General features: G+C 37.3%; 1 protein-coding gene across 1 annotated transcript in view; it reads left to right on the top strand.

The window, feature by feature from the left end:
- The first annotated feature begins 837 nt into the window (after nt 1-837).
- LOC127836606 (ras GTPase-activating protein 3-like) overlaps nt 838-21,571 on the top strand; it is a 71,199-nt gene continuing 50,465 nt past the window's right edge. Inside the window, exons 1-7 of the mRNA XM_052363274.1 lie at nt 838-904; nt 3,367-3,478; nt 5,213-5,297; nt 5,625-5,726; nt 8,941-9,023; nt 9,466-9,628; nt 10,258-10,457. Of these exons, the coding sequence (XP_052219234.1) occupies nt 847-904; nt 3,367-3,478; nt 5,213-5,297; nt 5,625-5,726; nt 8,941-9,023; nt 9,466-9,628; nt 10,258-10,457 (803 nt within the window). The 5' untranslated portion in view covers nt 838-846. The remainder of the gene's footprint in view (nt 905-3,366; nt 3,479-5,212; nt 5,298-5,624; nt 5,727-8,940; nt 9,024-9,465; nt 9,629-10,257; nt 10,458-21,571) is intronic.

Below are 21,571 nucleotides of genomic sequence, written 5' to 3'. Positions count from 1 at the left end.
ACGTTGCGCGTTTTAGTATAATTTATACACATATATTGCCATAAACGCTGTTCAATTATTTCCAAAAAGTGCACGATTCATGGTTTCGGCACATATAACTCCAAATAGACATGGCGCATGTGTTGTTTTTGCTCTGAAGCGCATTGTATAGCTCCTTCACATACCTTTAACTTGACAAAGGTTGACTCTCGCTCAAAGAAATACAATGTTGCATATCTCAGTAGAATTTATTCACAATAATATTGCGCGCTATCGAATAATATAGCACCACATATTTGTTACATGCTCCGTAGTGTATCGTTGCACTCTTCCACACGCCTTATACTTGACAACGTATGATACTCGCTCGGAAAAAAAACGTTTAACGTCTGAGTATAATTTATACACATTTATTATATATTTTTACAAATTCGCTAACGGAAATCATATCCTTCTGCTAACGTTAACCGGTAATTAAGCGTCCATAGACCGTTTGTACCTGTGGCCTTCTCGACTCGTGTTTGAAGCAAACGCAAAATAGTTCCCGTAATAGATTAAAAACTTGAGATTTAAATTTTTAAACGCATACATATGGTAACTAATTTTATCATAATATCTGATTTTTAATAAGAATCCTTCATCCGTATACAATATCTTTGTAAACAATATTTATTGTATCAATCCTCATTTGATTGACGTGTAATATCTATTGGTACCGTTATTTGTGTCATATCTATATTGAATACAATGACACCCTTTCGCATTACAGCCGGCAAGAGATTATTTCAGTGTATCCACCATTTTGAACGGTCACATGATTTGCTTTGTAAAATTTACGACTTAATATTTTATCCGACACAAAATGGGATGGTAATCATGGCTTGCGAAGATGTGAGAATTACAGAAAGTTTGCGTGTAAAAATTGGTAATGTTAAGTTTTTATTATAATTTTATGTTTTAATATATTGTCTGGAATCATAGTTATAACAATGCCTTCTTTAAATAAACCTCACAATAAAGAAACGCATAATACTTTTTTGTTTACACCATGTTAATATTTTTCGGATAGCGCACTTTGGGATGACTAAATTGTGTATTTAGCATTTCTGTTCAAACGCTTAAATGAGAATATTTTGTGAATTGATTAACTGTTTTTATATTCAAACCAATGACTATTTTTATTACCCATTATTTTATCATGGTGTCAGGCATAGAACACTATGAAAATAGGGCACTTGAGTATATCATTAACTAGTCCAAATTTTTGACGCTCTCAAATATTAAGCTACTTTTTATATGGGTAATATTTGGAGCATACAAAGGGTGAAAGACCAAATTAATGGTGGGAATTTTTCTTCTTTGTCTATATTGTTGCGCAAGGATTTTGTGCGCAACATTCAAGCCCCGATATAAGACACTTAGTATCAACGGATTGCAATAATATTTACATACCTGTGTAGATAATTCATTTCTCGATAATGTTCCGTAAAAATTATGTAATGACACTTTGAATTTTGCACGCCTGAGCAATTTAAATCCAACCACTATTCACATTTTCAATATCTCTCGATTCACTCGCTGTGTAGCACGGCATCGATAACACGGCCTCGATGTAAAGCATCTGGTTCAAAGTGGGAGAATAAACAGCGTAAAATACAGTTTGCGTTCGTCTGTTGTGGTGCAGAGCGTTACATAGTAAACCGATGTTATACTTTTCTGGATTAATTTAGCATTTTTTTTTTCTAAATTGACAATTAAAAAGTTCTGAAATAAATTACATGTTTTATTTTTATACTGTACATAAATAATATTGATACAGATCGTACAGTATACCGTCCTATGTAACGTAGAATGTAAGGACATAAAACAACACAGACAGAGGTGCGAAAAAGACATGCATAAACACTTGCTGAAACTTAGAACAGTGAATAGAAACTGCACCATATCTGTTTTGAACATATGGTTATTAAATCGACAAAGAGAAGCATACTAGATCTAGTTAGGTAAAAGTCGGTGTTAAAAGCTCATGTTAAATAAAATTACGCGTACACGTTACACCGTAATGCCTTCTTCTGATTGGTTCATATTTAAATCAGTTTCATGACATGGCTACAGGTCAGTGATTGTTTTGCGATTTAAGCAAAAGTTTAACTCAACTGAAGAATTTATGCCTTTCTAACTTCGAATTGACGATATTTGATGTAAAAATGGACTTCTGAATAAAAACTGAATGAGTTGGTAATGTTATTTTGCAATTTTACGCAAATTGATGAAAATTTAAACTTAATGGTTTCCACCACAAAAAAGTTCCTTCAACGATGAGACGTTCCAAAGAATTTAGCCCATATAAAAAGTATCTTTATATTCTTTGCGCGTCTTATAAATGAGACTAATCATTATCAAACGAAGGAAACTGCAAAGCTGGTTATGTAGAAGGGTATTCGGTTGTGTTCAGTTATACTTATGTAATACTTCAGTAAACTATTTCAAAACATTTATCTATGTAATAAATAATACTGGCTACTGAATACCGGTAATGACAAGATCCTTCCAGATGCTGTCTGATTAATTGGCTGCAATGGAGTCTGTGGGATACAGTATATGTTGGCCTATGTTAAATTGATATATACTTTCTGGCATATACCCAGCGAGGCATCTGTCGAGTCTAAAAGCTTTCGTAATATGACAATGTACGCCGAGAACTTTTACGCTTAAATATTTTTTATTGAAGAATGACCCTTGGATTTTCAGTGGACTATCATGGTGGACATTTTTAACAACTTGAGATTTTGATTAAGATGCATTTTCTAAGCATGCTGAAACATAAGATTGGTTTGATTGCTGATATAATTTTCAGGCAATTACTTTATCTTGATCATACGATTGTCTACCTATAAGTTGCAGTGGTTTATAATGTTTTACCACAGACAAGCACAATTTAATTTTTATAATAGTCAAAACTTATAAATATGTATAAATTAATAAAATAATTGTTTATCGTCATAACGTTTGTAAAAATAATACTACATTAATGCTTATAATAGTTTTAATGAAAATAACTATATGTTGCTATTGATAATTGTGTTTTGTGAAAGCAACACTAGTAGCCTTACAGCAAAAGTAAAGAGTAAAACGGAAAGAGCACTATAAACCTTTTATAATATTACTGCTCTGCACAAACTGTGTTTTCAAAGTAAGTTTTACTTTAGACAAAAACATTTAATTTGTTCAAAGAAACAAGTATTTGTAAACAAAAAAACTCCTTTTTATATTATATTAAAGACAGTTAATACAATTGACCTTTCTCACTCAGCTCGCTAATGTAAGATACTTGCTGTATGATTAATCCACAGCAGTTCAATCAATTGTATGTATGCCAATTCAAAGGAGAAGCCAAGAATCTTTGTGCCACTTCAAGTGGATTGAAGAGCACATACTGCACCTTAAACCTCGACAGGGAAGAAATCTTCAAGTCCAGTGTCATTGAGAGATCCACCAAGTTAGTAGCAGTTTTTGTGTGTTCTGATGCATTAATTTCCTCATTAAAATTTTATTTTGCTTGTAAAGTGTTTCTGCTTGTTTATGGAGTCATTGAGTACGTGAACAAGACAATGGGGTTTAAGTACCAACAATTAGGTCATCTTGATTATTTATCCGAAAATGTGTTTTAAGTTCGGCTGTTTTCGGAGAAAACCTGAGGTTTTGTCATAGCCAGCTCGACGTGTCATGTCTGTGGTCGTTTCCGTAGTCGACCGTGGGCCAATCGCGTCGTGTTAAAACCTTAACATTTTGTCAAGGTTGTGAACATTTGCTCTAAAATCAAAGTGCTTCAACCTACAGCTTTGAAACTCCATATGTAGCTGCACCTTGATGAGTTCTACATGCCACACCCATTTTTGGGTCACTAGGTCAAAGGTCATTGTCACTGTGACCTTTAAAAAAAGGTGTAAAAGGTGGCCGTGGTGTAATGGATATGGTGTCCGCTTAGCGACCGGGAGGTCACGGGTTCGATCCCCACCATGGGAGCGTTCTTTAGATCTCCCACAAAGACAAGTACTGGTTCAAGGCCCAGGAAACGGGCTCGAGAACGTTAATATAAGCCTTAGGCTTTCGATGCAATCGAGCTAAAATAAATAGGTTTAAACTAAAAAAAAAATTCTTAATTCTGTCAAGCTTTCATTTATTCAAAACTGCAACTACAGCCGATCGTGGCACCCGTTATGCGGTGCTCTTGTTTATTTGAAGATTTAAGTACCAAAATGTCTATCACAATCTGACATAACCGCAACAAAAATTACCCCTACAATCTGTATTTTCACCACCATTATCACAACAATAATGATTGTGACAACAACAATTATCACAACAGTCATTGTCATTACAATTACAACAACCATGCTGACAACCATCATTATTATTATCATTACAATTATCAAAACAATCATGATCATTAAACAATAATTATCTCAACCATAATTATCTTTACCACAACCATACCACAAAGATTTACATAAGGATTTTGCAACCACTTGCACATAGGGCAAGTTACTTTTAAAATTTACTTGCTGCCAGTGAGGCCACTATTATTGATACAATGATTGACCAACAGAATTGCTTTACAAAATGTAATTAAGCAATCAATAAAATGTATTAAGATTTAAGACTGCCTATGTTTTAATGAATAATTTTAAGCAATGTATAGACTATGTAACTTGAAACTGTTTTGTTTGCCCCCTCCCTCCCTCATTTTCTGACCGTCTGTGTGGAGTTTTGTGTCTCAGCCATATTATTGCCATATTGTTGTTTTTTTAGAATAACTTGGCACAACTGTCCACAGTCATAAAACGGCATGTTATGTACATTTGTTTGGTACCTGCCTATCTAATTTAAAAGGTCACACTTTGAGGTCAAAGGTTAATTGGTCATAAAACAGCTTTAAATGTTCTGTCTCAGCCATACTTTGCTATGCATTCATGAATTTGGATGATCTGATTATCAAATGGTGCTAAAGGCTGTGATGGCTATGCTGGTGGTTGTGGTTATGGTTATGCTGGTGATAATGGTGTAGATGATGGTGGGACTCATGGCTGTGATTATTTGATAGTCAGTAATATTATATTATTATAAAATATAATTATTAATTATAAGATGAACGTCTTTACGATAATCTTGTATGTAATGTGTATGAAATCTGTAAGTTAATTGTAACAGATATGAAAATGATACATTGCAGCCCTTTCTATGGTGCAGAATTTTCTGGTGAAATCCCTCGACAGTTCCGCTACCTCTCCTGCTATATACATGAGAAACCAGACAAGGTACACTTGTATCTTCAGACCTTAAGACTTCTTTTTACTACATAATTATTAATAACTGAAATGAATTGTTAAAATTATGTTGAATTGAAGTTGTTTAGTTAGCATTGATTGTGTAAAAATTATAAAACATTTTGTTTCTGTTTCAAATATTTTTTTTATATATTCAATTTTCAACTGAAGTTAAAGTAACATATGGAATCCTTATGAACTGTGACCCTGGCGTCACTGTCCTCAAGACTAATCTAATTTGATCCAAGATCATCTTAAGTAAAAAATATCATGATCGGCTTCATAAATCAGACCCATGGTAGTGCTGTTTCTCTGCAGGTGATTGGGAAGGTGTCGATCAGGAAGAAGGATCTGCATAAGTACCACAACAAAGACCACTGGTTCCCCATACTGCCTGTGGGGGCTAGTAATGAAGTGCAGGTGAGTGCAGGGAAACATACACACATAGCAACTATAGTTTGACCCACTGGTTCCCCATACTGCCTGTGGGGGCTAGTAATGAAGTGCAGATGAGTGCAGGGAAACAGACAAACAGCAACTATAGTTTGACCCACTGGTTGCCCATACTGCCTATGGGGGCCAGTAATGAAGTGCAGGTGAGTGCAGGGAAAGAGACAAACAGCACCTATAGTTTGACCCACTGGTTCCCCATACTGTCTGTGGGGGCAAATAATGAAGTGTAGGTATAGTTTGACCCACTGGTTCCCCATACTTCCTGTGGGCGCAAATAATGAAGTGCAGGTGATAGCAGGGAAACTGACACACAGCAACCATAGTTTGCTCACTGGTTCCCCATACTGCCTGGGGGCAAATGATGAAGTGTATGTGAGTGCAGGGAAACAGACACACATAGCAACCATGGTTTGACCCACTGGTTCCCCATACAGCCTGTGGGGGCCAGTAATGAGGTGCAGGTGAGAGCAGGGAAACACACGCACATAGCAACCACAGTTTGACCTACTGGTTCCCCATACTGTCTGTGGGGGCAAGTAATGAAGTGCAGGTCAGTGCTGGTAGCTACTTGCTATATGCTGTGGTCAGCATTCTCTTGAAAATAAATGTTTATAAAGCCAGTGAAGCCATATTTATAGGCAAAATGATCACGAATCATCATCTGAATTGCAAAGTTACATGTACAATAGTATTCATGAAACTCCAAAAAAGCATAACTTGAGTTTTTGTTGTCACTGTTAGTCAGATATATATTTATGCCCCCTTTCGAAGAAAAGGGGGTATATTGCTTTGCACATGTCGGTCTGTCGATCGGTCGGTCCGTCCACCAGGTGGTTTCCGGATGATAATTCAAGAACGCTTAGGCCTAGGATCATGAAACTTCATAGGTAGATAGATCATGACTCGCAGATGACCCCTATTGATTTTGAGGTCACTAGGTCAATGGTCAAGGTCATGGTGACCCGAAATAGTAAAATGGTTTCCGGATGATAACTCAAGAACGCATATGCCTAGGATCATGAAACTTAATAGGTAGATTGATCATGACTTGCAGATGACTCTTATTGATTTTTAGGTCACTAGGTCAAAGGTCAAGGTCACGGTGACCCAAAATAGTAAAATGGTTTCCGGATGATAACTCAAGTACGCATACGCCTAGGATCATGAAACTTCATGGGTAGATTGATCATGACTCACAGATGGCCCCTATTGATTTTCAGGTCACTAGGTCAAAGGTCAAGGTCACGGTGACCCGAAATAGTTAAATGGTTTCCGGATGATAACTCAAGAACGCTTTTGCCTAGGATCATGAAACTTCATAGGTACATTGATCATGACTTGCAGATGACCCCTATTGATTTTCAGGTCACTAGGTCAAAGGTCAAGGTCACAGTGACAAAAAACGTATTCACACAAAGGCTGCCACTACAACGGACAGCCCATATGGGGGGCATTCATGTTTTACAAACAGCCCTTGTTTAAATACTAAGTCAAAAAGGAGTAATTAAAGTCGGGAAAAAAGGAACCTGTTTTAAGTAATGATGTCTGTGATATATGATATATGTTGCCTAATGTGTTTTTTGAAGCAATTCGAAAAACAGAGATCGTAAAAAAGCCCCAAACCATTAGAACTGTGGAAGGCAATGTAGATTCCTGTGCTTTTTATCCCCCGCCATAGGCGGAGAGATATTGTTTTGGCGTTATCCGTCTTTCTGTCTGTCCGTCCGGCACTTTTGTGTCCGATGCCATATCTTGTAAGTGCTTTAGCGGCTTTCTTTGAAACTTGGTATGAGTATATATATATATGGATAAGAGGATGATGCATGCCAAATTGCATTGTACGCCATATATGGATAAGAGGATGATGCATGTTGGCGTTGTTTATCTGTCCAGACAACTTTTTGTGTCCAGAAGTATATTGGCGGGGGATATCAATTCAACGAATTTGCTTGTTCATCTTATCTTTAGCTTCTACACTTGAGTCCTGGGCCCGTATTCACCAAACAATTCTTAGACTTAAGTCTAAAAATAAAGAAAATTCTTTAAATTAGAATATGCAAGAATTTCTTTAATTTTGAGACAAACTCTACAGTACACATCTCTATCTATATTATTCTTCATATAGAACATTTTGTTAATGAAATAATCACCAGTGGAGGCCTGTATATTTTCAAACACTGAACACATTTTTCTTGGTTCTAAGTCTATTCTTTATTCTTAAGTCTAAGAATCGGTTGGTGAATACAGGCCCCGTTCTGGGAAAACTGGGCTTAATGCATGTGAGTGAAGTGTCGTCCCAGATGAGCCTGTGCAGTTTGCCTAGGCTAATCTTGAAAGACAGTCTTTGCTTAATTTTGTTTTTGCTAATTAGAGACTTCCTTCAAACAAAATACCATAACAGTGGACATAGTTGTCCCACATTAGCAAACTGACCAGGCAACTATGCGACTACACTTTAAGCCCAGTTTACCTATAGGGAGGCTAGCTTGGTGTGCAGAGGCACTTTGAGGATATTGTTGGTCTGCTTTAGCATTCACCAGCCTGTACAGGTTCTCCTGCAGACTTGCAGGTTCAGGCCATATGTCTTCTCTCAAAGGTGATGCTGGTGCTAACAATTGGTGTTTTTTTACAAACGTGTAGCCTTTATGGGCATATGCCCTACAATGGCTAGTAAGACAAGCCCCAGAGCAATTAGGATTTAGGTTCACAAGACCTTTTCCTGGGCCACTAAAAATGTTTGCTTTGGAAATAAAGTGGAATAATTATGCGCCACTGAGTTCATTGTTATGATGGTTTGAACATTTAAATGATTACGGTACTGAAATTATCAAACAAAACATTTTCAGGGCCCAAAGTATGTAAACTTTAACCTTTAGTATTTAATTTTATATGAAGAGTTTATTTAGTTAAAAGATCACTACAATTTCAAAAAGCTATTTCTGTATTAATTCTGATGTTGAAGAATGTTAATGCGTTTGATAAATAAGATACATCTGATATCGATTTCATTCACATTTAAAGTTTGCCTTATGGGCAAATGAAGTTTTGTGCCCTGGTAGCACAGAGTAATTGTTTTGAATATCCCCACTTCTACCACCTCAGAGAGCATCATTGTAATTATCAGAATTTTATTTAGCTTTAATGAATGCACAACTATCTGAACAAGATATTAATGTTTTAGGGCAAAGTTCACCTAGAGTGGAGGTTTGAAGAGTACCTGGCCAGTGATGAAGACTACGGTGTCACACACAGACTTGCTGTCAGGTAGATAATGCAATAAATTGGAGCCTCTAATTGGGAAAACCGAGCTTAATGCATGTATGTAAAGTGTCGTCCTAGATAAGCTTGTGCAGCCTGCACATGCATTAAGCCCTGTTTTCCCAGAGTCTGTATTATATGTATGAGTATTAGTTTTGTAATTGGTCTTTAACTACGTGTTATATAGACTGACAGCGCCTTATACTGGTTGACAACGTGTTATAGCGACTGACAGCGCCTTATACTGGTTGACAACGTGTTATAAAGACTGACAGCGCCTTATACTGGTTGACAACGTTGTTATAAAGACTGACAGCGCCTTATACTGGTTGACAACGTGTTATAGCGACTGACAGCGCCTTATACTCTTTATGATAAATAAATATAGGTACTTTACACATGTATTCCCTGATTTTATATCAACCTTATAGTTGTATGCTTGTGTCAGAGTTGTGGAGTGCAATGACCTGCCAGTGACCAATGGAGCATGTAATCCGTATGCAGTCGTGACGTTATCATATGGTAAAGTAAAGAATCGAGAAGAAGTTAAGCGAACAAATGTGAAGAAGAAGACCATATGCCCACAGTTTGACGAGACATTCTTCTTTGATGTAAGTTAAAAATGAAAGTGAAAAGAAATAAGGGTGAAATCATTTAGTCGGTATTATGTTTTTTGTTGATCCACTATGAAACTTTAAGGAATTTATGCTTTTGTTTGTGCTTTTTTATCCATGTTCATTTTCTCTGTATTTGTGCATTGAGTTTCATGTAAAAGCAATAAGCTCAACTATGTTTCACCTCAAGAACAAATATCTTTTACTGTTGAGGAAAAATGCACTTAATTCTGCTATGTTTCAGCTTGAAAGCAAAGTGCACTTAACTCCACCTCTAAAATCTTATCAGAAAAGGGCCATTAATCCTTTCTGCATCATAAGCAAAGTGGAAATGGCTTTTGCAACCAGCATAAAACCAGAACAGCCTGCAAGTAACTCGCAGTCTGTTAAGGTTTTATGCTGTTTGCTGCTCATCAGTATCGAAGGGTAGCAAATGAAGCCTTTAAAAGTCAATTCTAGTCAAGATTTTTAATTTAATTAAATTTTTAAGGGACTACACACGTGTCAAAGTGAGTGAGAAAGGGTAAAGGCTTAATTTATCTACGTTTCAGCTTGAAAACAAAGTGCTCTAAACTCCACCTCTAATATCTTAGCAGAAAAATGCCCTTAACTCATCTATGTTTCAGCTTGAGAACAAAGGCCAGAATCATGAGCGGAACCTGTACACGATAGATGACATCTTCAGTGGCGAGCTGAGGGTCTCTCTGTGGCACACAGACTCCCGGGTCACACGGGAGGTCCTGGGCGGGATGTTTCCCGGCCTCCACCTGGGGGAGGTGAAACTCCCCCTCTCTGAACTCAGTCAGAGCTCATCACACAACTCATGGTAACACATCACACAACTCATGGTAACATATCACACAACTCATGGTAACACATCACACAACTCATGGTAACACATCACACATCTCATGGTAACACATCACACAACTCATGGTAACACATCACACAACTCATGGTAACACATCAAACAACTCATGGTAACACATCAAACAACTCATGGTAACACATCACACAACTCATGGTAACACATCAACAACTCATGGTAACACATCACACAACTCATGGTAACACATCACACAACTCATGGTAACATATCAACAACTCATGGTAACACATCACACAACTCATGGTAACATATCAACAACTCATGGTAACACATCAAACAACTCATGGTAACATATCAACAACTCATGGTAACACATCACACAACTCATGGTAACACATCACACAACTCATGGTAACACATCACACAACTCATGGTAACATATCAAACAACTCATGGTAACACATCACACAACTCATGGTAACATATCACACAACTCATGGTAACATATCACACAACTCATGGTAACATATCACACAACTCATGGTAACACATCACACAACTCATGGTAACACATCACACAACTCATGGTAACATATCACACAACTCATGGTAACACATCACACAACTCATGGTAACACATCAAACAACTCATGGTAACACATCACACAACTCATGGTAACACATCACACAACTCATGGTAACACATCACACAACTCATGGTAACATATCACACAACTCATGGTAACACATCACACAACTCATGGTAACACATCACACAACTCATGGTAACACATCACACAACTCATGGTAACATATCACACAACTCATGGTAACACATCACACAACTCATGGTAACACATCAAACAACTCATGGTAACACATCACACAACTCATGGTAACATATCAACAACTCATGGTAACATATCAACAACTCATGGTAACACATCAAACAACTCATGGTAACACATCACACAACTCATGGTAACACATCAACAACTCATGGTAACACATCACACAACTCATGGTAACACATCACACAACTCATGGTAACATATCAACAACTCATGGTAACACATCACACAACTCATGGTAACATATCAACAACTCATGGTAACACATCAAACAACTCATGGTAACATATCAACAACTCATGGTAACACATCACACAACTCATGGTAACACATCACACAACTCATGGTAACATATCAACAACTCATGGTAACACATCACACAACTCATGGTAACACATCAAACAACTCATGGTAACACATCACACAACTCATGGTAACATATCACACAACTCATGGTAACACATCACACAACTCATGGTAACACATCAAACAACTCATGGTAACACATCACACAACTCATGGTAACATATCAACAACTCATGGTAACATATCAACAACTCATGGTAACACATCAAACAACTCATGGTAACACATCACACAACTCATGGTAACACATCAACAACTCATGGTAACACATCACACAACTCATGGTAACACATCACACAACTCATGGTAACATATCAACAACTCATGGTAACACATCACACAACTCATGGTAACATATCAACAACTCATGGTAACACATCAAACAACTCATGGTAACATATCAACAACTCATGGTAACACATCACACAACTCATGGTAACACATCACACAACTCATGGTAACATATCAACAACTCATGGTAACACATCACACAACTCATGGTAACACATCAAACAACTCATGGTAACACATCACACAACTCATGGTAACACATCACACAACTCATGGTAACATATCACACAACTCATGGTAACACATCACACAACTCATGGTAACACATCACACAACTCATGGTAACATATCAACAACTCATGGTAACATATCACACAACTCATGGTAACATATCACACAACTCATGGTAACATATCACACAACTCATGGTAACATATCACACAACTCATGGTAACATATCAACAACTCATGGTAACACATCACACAACTCATGGTAACACATCACACAACTCATGGTAACACATCACACAACTCATGGTAACATATCAAACAACTCATGGTAACATATCAACAACTCATGGTAACACATCACACAACTCATGGTAACACATCACACAACTCATGGTAACACATCACACAACTCATGGTAACATATCACACAACTCATGGTAACACATCACACAACTCATGGTAACACATCACACAACTCATGGTAACACATCACACATCTCATGGTAACACATCACACAACTCATGGTAACACATCACACAACTCATGGTAACATATCAAACAACTCATGGTAACATATCAACAACTCATGGTAACACATCACACAACTCATGGTAACACATCACACAACTCATGGTAACATATCAACAACTCATGGTAACACATCAAACAACTCATGGTAACACATCACACAACTCATGGTAACATATCACACAACTCATGGTAACACATCACACAACTCATGGTAACACATCAAACAACTCATGGTAACACATCACACAACTCATGGTAACACATCACACAACTCATGGTAACATATCACACAACTCATGGTAACACATCAAACAACTCATGGTAACACATCACACAACTCATGGTAACATATCAACAACTCATGGTAACATATCAAACAACTCATGGTAACACATCAAACAACTCATGGTAACATATCAACAACTCATGGTAACACATCACACAACTCATGGTAACACATCACACAACTCATGGTAACACATCACACAACTCATGGTAACACATCACACAACTCATGGTAACACATCACACAACTCATGGTAACACATCACACAACTCATGGTAACACATCACACAACTCATGGTAACATATCACACAACTCATGGTAACATATCACACAACTCATGGTAACACATCACACAACTCATGGTAACACATCAAACAACTCATGGTAACACATCACACAACTCATGGTAACATATCAACAACTCATGGTAACATATCACACAACTCATGGTAACATATCACACAACTCATGGTAACACATCACACAACTCATGGTAACATATCAACAACTCATGGTAACACATCAAACAACTCATGGTAACACATCACACAACTCATGGTAACACATCACACAACTCATGGTAACACATCAAACAACTCATGGTAACACATCACACATCTCATGGTAACACATCACACAACTCATGGTAACACATCACACAACTCATGGTAACACATCACACAACTCATGGTAACACATCACACAACTCATGGTAACACATCACACAACTCATGGTAACATATCAACAACTCATGGTAACACATCACACAACTCATGGTAACATATCAACAACTCATGGTAACACATCACACAACTCATGGTAACATATCAACAACTCATGGTAACACATCACACAACTCATGGTAACATATCACACAACTCATGGTAACACATCACACAACTCATGGTAACATATCAACAACTCATGGTAACACATCAAACAACTCATGGTAACACATCACACAACTCATGGTAACATATCAACAACTCATGGTAACACATCACACAACTCATGGTAACACATCAAACAACTCATGGTAACACATCACACAACTCATGGTAACATATCAACAACTCATGGTAACATATCACACAACTCATGGTAACATATCACACAACTCATGGTAACACATCACACAACTCATGGTAACATATCAACAACTCATGGTAACACATCAAACAACTCATGGTAACACATCACACAACTCATGGTAACATATCAACAACTCATGGTAACATATCACACAACTCATGGTAACATATCACACAACTCATGGTAACACATCACACAACTCATGGTAACATATCAACAACTCATGGTAACATATCAACAACTCATGGTAACACATCAACAACTCATGGTAACACATCACACAACTCATGGTAACACATCACACAACTCATGGTAACATATCAACAACTCATGGTAACACATCACACAACTCATGGTAACACATCACACAACTCATGGTAACATATCACACAACTCATGGTAACATATCACACAACTCATGGTAACACATCACACAACTCATGGTAACACATCACACAACTCATGGTAACACATCACACAACTCATGGTAACATATCACACAACTCATGGTAACATATCAAACAACTCATGGTAACACATCACACAACTCATGGTAACACATCACACAACTCATGGTAACACATCACACAACTCATGGTAACACATCACACAACTCATGGTAACATATCAACAACTCATGGTAACACATCACACAACTCATGGTAACACATCACACAACTCATGGTAACATATCAACAACTCATGGTAACATATCAAACAACTCATGGTAACATATCAACAACTCATGGTAACACATCACACAACTCATGGTAACATATCAACAACTCATGGTAACACATCAACAACTCATGGTAACACATCACACAACTCATGGTAACACATCAAACAACTCATGGTAACACATCACACAACTCATGGTAACACATCACACAACTCATGGTAACACATCAACAACTCATGGTAACACATCACACAACTCATGGTAACATATCAACAACTCATGGTAACACATCACACAACTCATGGTAACACATCACACAACTCATGGTAATACATCAACAACTCATGGTAACACATCACACAACTCATGGTAACACATCACACAACTCATGGTAACACATCACACAACTCATGGTAACACATCACACAACTCATGGTAACATATCACACAACTCATGGTAACACATCACACAACTCATGGTAACACATCACACAACTCATGGTAACACATCACACAACTCATGGTAACACATCACACAACTCATGGTAACACATCACACAACTCATGGTAACACATCACACAACTCATGGTAACATATCAACAACTCATGGTAACATATCACACAACTCATGGTAACATATCACACAACTCATGGTAACATATCACACAACTCATGGTAACATATCACACAACTCATGGTAACACATCAACAACTCATGGTAACACATCACACAACTCATGGTAACACATCACACAACTCATGGTAACATATCAACAACTCATGGTAACACATCACACAACTCATGGTAACATATCAAACAACTCATGGTAACACATCAAACAACTCATGGTAACATATCACACAACTCATGGTAACACATCACACAACTCATGGTAACATATCACACAACTCATGGTAACATATCACACAACTCATGGTAACACATCACACAACTCATGGTAACATATCAACAACTCATGGTAACATATCAACAACTCATGGTAACATATCAACAACTCATGGTAACATATCAACAACTCATGGTAACATATCTCACAACTCATGGTAACACATCACACAACTCATGGTAACACATCACACAACTCATGGTAACACATCAACAACTCATGGTAACACATCAACAACTCATGGTAACACATCACACAACTCATGGTAACACATCAACAACTCATGGTAACACATCAACAACTCATGGTAACACATCACACAACTCATGGTAACATATCACACAACTCATGGTAACACATCACACAACTCATGGTAACACATCAACAACTCATGGTAACACATCAAACAACTCATGGTAACACATCACACATCTCATGGTAACATATCACACAACTCATGGTAACACATCACACAACTCATGGTAACACATCAACAACTCATGGTAACACATCACACAACTCATGGTAACATATCACACAACTCATGGTAACACATCACACAACTCATGGTAACACATCACACAACTCATGGTAACACATCAACAACTCATGGTAACACATCACACAACTCATGGTAACACATCACACAACTCATGGTAACACATCACACAACTCATGGTAACACATCACACAACTCATGGTAACATATCAAACAACTCATGGTAACACATCAAACAACTCATGGTAACACATCACACAACTCATGGTAACACATCACACAACTCACTCTCCCATCCTTCTATATTGCATTTATTTATTTATTTCCAAAATTAGGAATGCCTAGTATATTTATTTCTTATTTAGAATATTTCTTACAGAAATTCCTTGAAGCAAACAGCGCAGACCCTGATGAGACGCTGCATCATGCGGCGTCTCATCTAGGTCTACGCTGTTTGCCAAGGCCTTTTTTCTAGAAGCAAGGTATAAATAGGTTGAGGGCATATATTGGATACACTCTGTTGGCTAATTGATCTGTTGGTAAATCAGCTTGTGTTAAATGTTGTAAATTGTCTGAGAAAACTTGCTGGTGTGAAATGTAATATGTTTTTGGAGCCAACTTGCTTGTGAGATATGTTATACATTTACGGAGCAAATTTGCTTTTTTGAATTGTTATACGTTTGTGGAAAACACTTGCTTGTGTAAAATACTATATGTTTGCGGAGCAAACTTGCTTGTTAGGCTGCCTGAAAATTTTCGGGAGCATATAGTTGCCAGTTTGAACTTCCTTACTTTCTTCCATCACACTTTTGTTACAGTTTCTCATAGAACCTTCAATGTTTTACTATTCTCTTACATATTTGGCATGTAGGTACCTTGCATGGACCTCTACCTTTTGATGAGATTTGAGGTTACTAGGGTCAAGGTCAAGGTCACCAAAGCTAATAAAAGATTTTTCCATCACACTTTTGTAACATTTTCTCAAAGCACCTTCAATATTTTACTGATCTTTTACATATTTGGCATGTAGGTACCTTGCATGGACCTCTACCTTTTGATGACGTTTGAAGTCACTGGGGTCAAGGTCACCGAGTCTTATAATAGATTTTTATGTCCCTATAGTGGGGGACATATTGTTTTTGCCCTGTCTGTTGGTTGGTCTGTTGGTTTGGTCAAACTTCAACATTTGCCATAACTTTTGCAATATTGAAGATAGCAACTTCATATTTGGCATGCATGTGTATCTCATGGAGCTGCACATTTTGAGTGGTGAAAGGTCAAGGTCATCCTTCAAGGTCAAAGGTCATATATATGGGGACATAGTGTTTCACAAACACATCGCTTGTTTTTAGGTGGTTATAAACACATAGATTGACAAAGCGCATCATCAGGGAGCATCCATCAGTTTCACTGATATTCTGACATCAAACCTAATGTAGTTAAAGATGTTTCTTACCTGCAACGCCAAATAGAGAAACAAAAGATGTTTCTTACCTGCAATGCCAAATAGAGAAACACCCTTTATTTATAAGAAGGAATGCAGTACAGAATGATGGAGGTCTGCATTACCTTTTTTATACTACATGTAGTTTGGTGTAACCTAGGAATTGTTGCATAAGTGGCGTTACCAGGTGTTTATAGAAAACCAATACAATTGTGGGTCAGAGCAAAACAATTGTTGTTAAATCAAATCAACAAATAAATAAACAACACTAGTGTAAAGAAATTTTGATTAAGAAGTGATACATATTGCTTCATTAAGGTGTTTGTTGATTGGCATGGAATGTTGTACCAATACAATGACAAAAGCTAAAAAAGACACGCTTGTTAAAAACAACCAATCTGATATCAAGTAAGATGCATTACAACAGTTTTATTAGTTCAGGAAAATCCTTATTTAAAATGTCTTTGTACATGTATCCAACATCAATCTATGAAATTGTTAAGTTAATTCAATAAGCTTTATTTATCAGTCGTGCTATTTAATCAATATAAACTAATAATTATAAAAAAATACTATTTTTTGGAATTTTTCTTTTTTCTTTGCTTGTGGTTGACGGTCCCTTTAATGGAACACTCAAACAAACTCATCGTAACAGATATTGCTGACATACACTGTTTTAACAGCTCTTTGCGACTGCGTGCGACATTTAACAATCAACTTCATCTTGTTTGATTTAAAACTTATTTCAATTCGCAAACAATTAAACGTTTACATGAATCAAGCCGTTTACAACCCGTACCGTTGGAGCTTCTGTAGATAGTCGAAGTATCACGATTGAATTGTTTTACTATAAACTTCAACTGTATCACATTTCAGGGATTAAGTAGCGAACACCTATGTATGCTCTACCACTATCTCCAAAAGATACAATCAGTACATTAGTTTTAAGTGTAAAACATGCCTTCGAGCTATGATAATTTTTAGAGATTACAGCCATACATGACAAGATTATTTAGTTAAATGTAACCTAGACATGCTGAATACCTAGTTCTCATTTATTCAACGAGTTTCATGTATTTTGTTCCAAGTAAAACGGCCACCAGAAAAAACTTTGGGAAGCCGAAATTTTGTAAACTTAAGTACCCTTTTTCTTGAATATTTGCTACTTTGAGAAATAGTATGCGATAGAAGTCTTATCTTTGATTAATAATTGGTTATTTTCACTCAAAAAATGCGTTTACTTCACTATGAAATGTATTAGCATAGTTTGAGTTCCCATGGGATATTTGCATTTTCTCATGGGATTTTTTAATTTCATGAGATTTTTTGCTCATGGGATTTTTCTCCCATAATTAGCGAAAACAGATGAACAATCTACCTACGCTATTTTAATGTGTTTCATCGTGTTTGAAAAAAAAATGCCATGGGATTTTTTCCCATGTGATTTTTTATCAATGGGATTATTAGAATTATACATAAGAATCAACATTTAATTATAATCTGATATAAGAACAGTACGAAAACTTTTCTTAGTGCATAGGAAATGGTATGGTGACATTGTAACAGCTTATTTATTATTGTTTAGGTATTAAATATTGTTACACAATTGCTATTCCGAGACAATTAAATATGGGTACTAAATTAAAGACAATTGTATTAAAATTGACAGTTGAACAATATATTTTCCACATGTGTACATTAATGTAGACCTGTCAATCTCTACTGTCAAAATTCCCTTTGGCAATAATTAATGTTAATTATATGTTATTCAATTCGAGCTGTACACTTCTGTCAACTTTGCCCCCACGCCGTTTCGTTTCCCTATAAACACAGCAGCCCCATCTGATCCAAACAATGACATGTCCTTAGTGTGCAGTCCAAGTTCTTCAACAGACGACAGCAGAGTTGTAGTAATCGTCTCTGCATTGGCCTTTGGAAGTTCCTTGTCAAAGAGGAACGCTGTCTGTATGTCTCCACTCTGTGCAATATACTGTGAACAAACAGCAAGGTGCTTGATGGATCTGTAATCGGCGACCTCGACACACATCAGTGAGTAGATTGGACTTGATTTGATTTCTCAAGTGACTTGTTCTTCAACGTGTTTGTTAATCGTGCATAGAAGTTCATTAATAATGTCCCAGCTGGAGTATGTGGCATTCTTCGACTTTCTGAACTGCGAAAGTGTAGTTTACCCTGTCACGGTACATAGGTCCATGGCATTCTTTGGGAGATCGAGTGGCAGATTGTTTGAAATTAAAAAATACAAGCATCGAAGGGCATCGATGATAGCTTCTGTCGCAACGGATGTCATCTCTTCGCTAGCCTCTTGTATCGTTATGTTCAGCTCTATACCAATCGCTTGCTTGTGTTGGTCGCTGTCCTGGTGGTCCGTGAGTTTATCATCACGAAGAAGGCGGTTTCCATCTTCCGACCAAGTCTTCTTTCCATTCTTGCCATGGATGCGATGGCAATTGCACAATGCGCACAGCACTACGTCGACTGTGCCTTTATTCTGGTCAGCAAATGTGGTGAAGATTGCCCACGGGTATTTCGTCTTCTATGTGTCTTTCACGCCAACGCGATGCCTGGACTTAGATGGGGTTGACACTGCCACTGATGAAGACGATATCGCCTCCGATGTTGCCGCTGTCGGCAGTGATGAGGTTTTAGCCGCCCGCGATGTTGGCGCTGCCACCGATGAAGACGATATCGCCTCCGATGTTGCCGCTGCCGGCAGTGATGACGCCCTCGACGCCCCCGATGTTGCCGCTGTCGGCGGTGATGGCGTAGGCGCCGCAAACGAAGCTTGGGTCTTGAAAAGATTGGTAATCTTGTAGTTGGTCTTGGCGATTTTCTGTTTTGCGCGCTCCATTTCGTCTGCTTTCCGCATTGACGAAGGCATGTTGTACGTGTTGTACGTCAAAGATCGAATGATAATTTATTCAATTCTTTCTATGTTTTGACAAATTCTTTTAGTGAAATATTCTTTCTCTTGTTTGACAATTTAGTCTTCAGTTCTTGACAATTTGAGTGTTGAGTTTGACAATCCGTAGAGTTTGACAAGTCAATATTATTTCTTTTCTAGACAGCGTTTCTTGACCATTCAACATTGGTATAACTCTTGTCTAAAAATCTACAAAATATATATGTTTTTGGAAGCGTTGTGACGACTGCTGTCTGTGACATTTTAAATTGGCATGTGAGTATTTGCGTCACAAGGAGCTTCACACTTTACATGGGCCACATGACTTCGCGGAGTCAAACTTTAAATTAAAGTTTCGAAACGGCTGCCAATTCAGTGCCAATCAATTACGTGTCAATTAAAGCAGGGGCCTACACATGTGTTTGTGCATGTCCCTGATTACGGTTTATTTCATTTGTTGTAACCATGTATTTATAAAATAATAATATCACAATTCACAGAAAATGATTGCATATACGAATGAAGTTGTGGCTAATATAACAATAGTTTTTTCATTATAAATTAATCTTCGTTCATGCCATTCCATTTTGCGGAGACACTTTAAATCAACCGCGTTTTTTTTTAATTATTTACGTACGGTCACCATTAATTAATAGCGAAATAAAAAACGGCCAATTATAAATCTCAAATGGGAATTAACGCACATGCACATTCGTGCATAAATACAAAAAATTGTGACATTATCAAATTGCTTTCGACAAGCCTACATGACCGACCGTTTATCAATATTTAAATTGGCCTTGAGCTTAAAGACAAAATCTTTACAACGCCGTGTGCATCGTAAATCCACAGCAGATTCGCTATATATAGCGATCCTGTTGTGTCGGGATGCCCAATATATTCTTTGCACCCATAAAATATTCATCTCCGTCATGTTTTTAGCGCCTTCACGGTGTCTAGATCACACAAAGCGCAACAAACCAGGGACCTATACAAACACATT

This window comes from Dreissena polymorpha, chromosome 6 (assembly GCF_020536995.1).
Source record: "Dreissena polymorpha isolate Duluth1 chromosome 6, UMN_Dpol_1.0, whole genome shotgun sequence".
Lineage (NCBI taxonomy): Eukaryota > Metazoa > Mollusca > Bivalvia > Myida > Dreissenidae > Dreissena > Dreissena polymorpha.
Note: the sequence above shows the minus strand (reverse complement) of the source record. Positions and strands in the feature narration are given on the sequence as shown.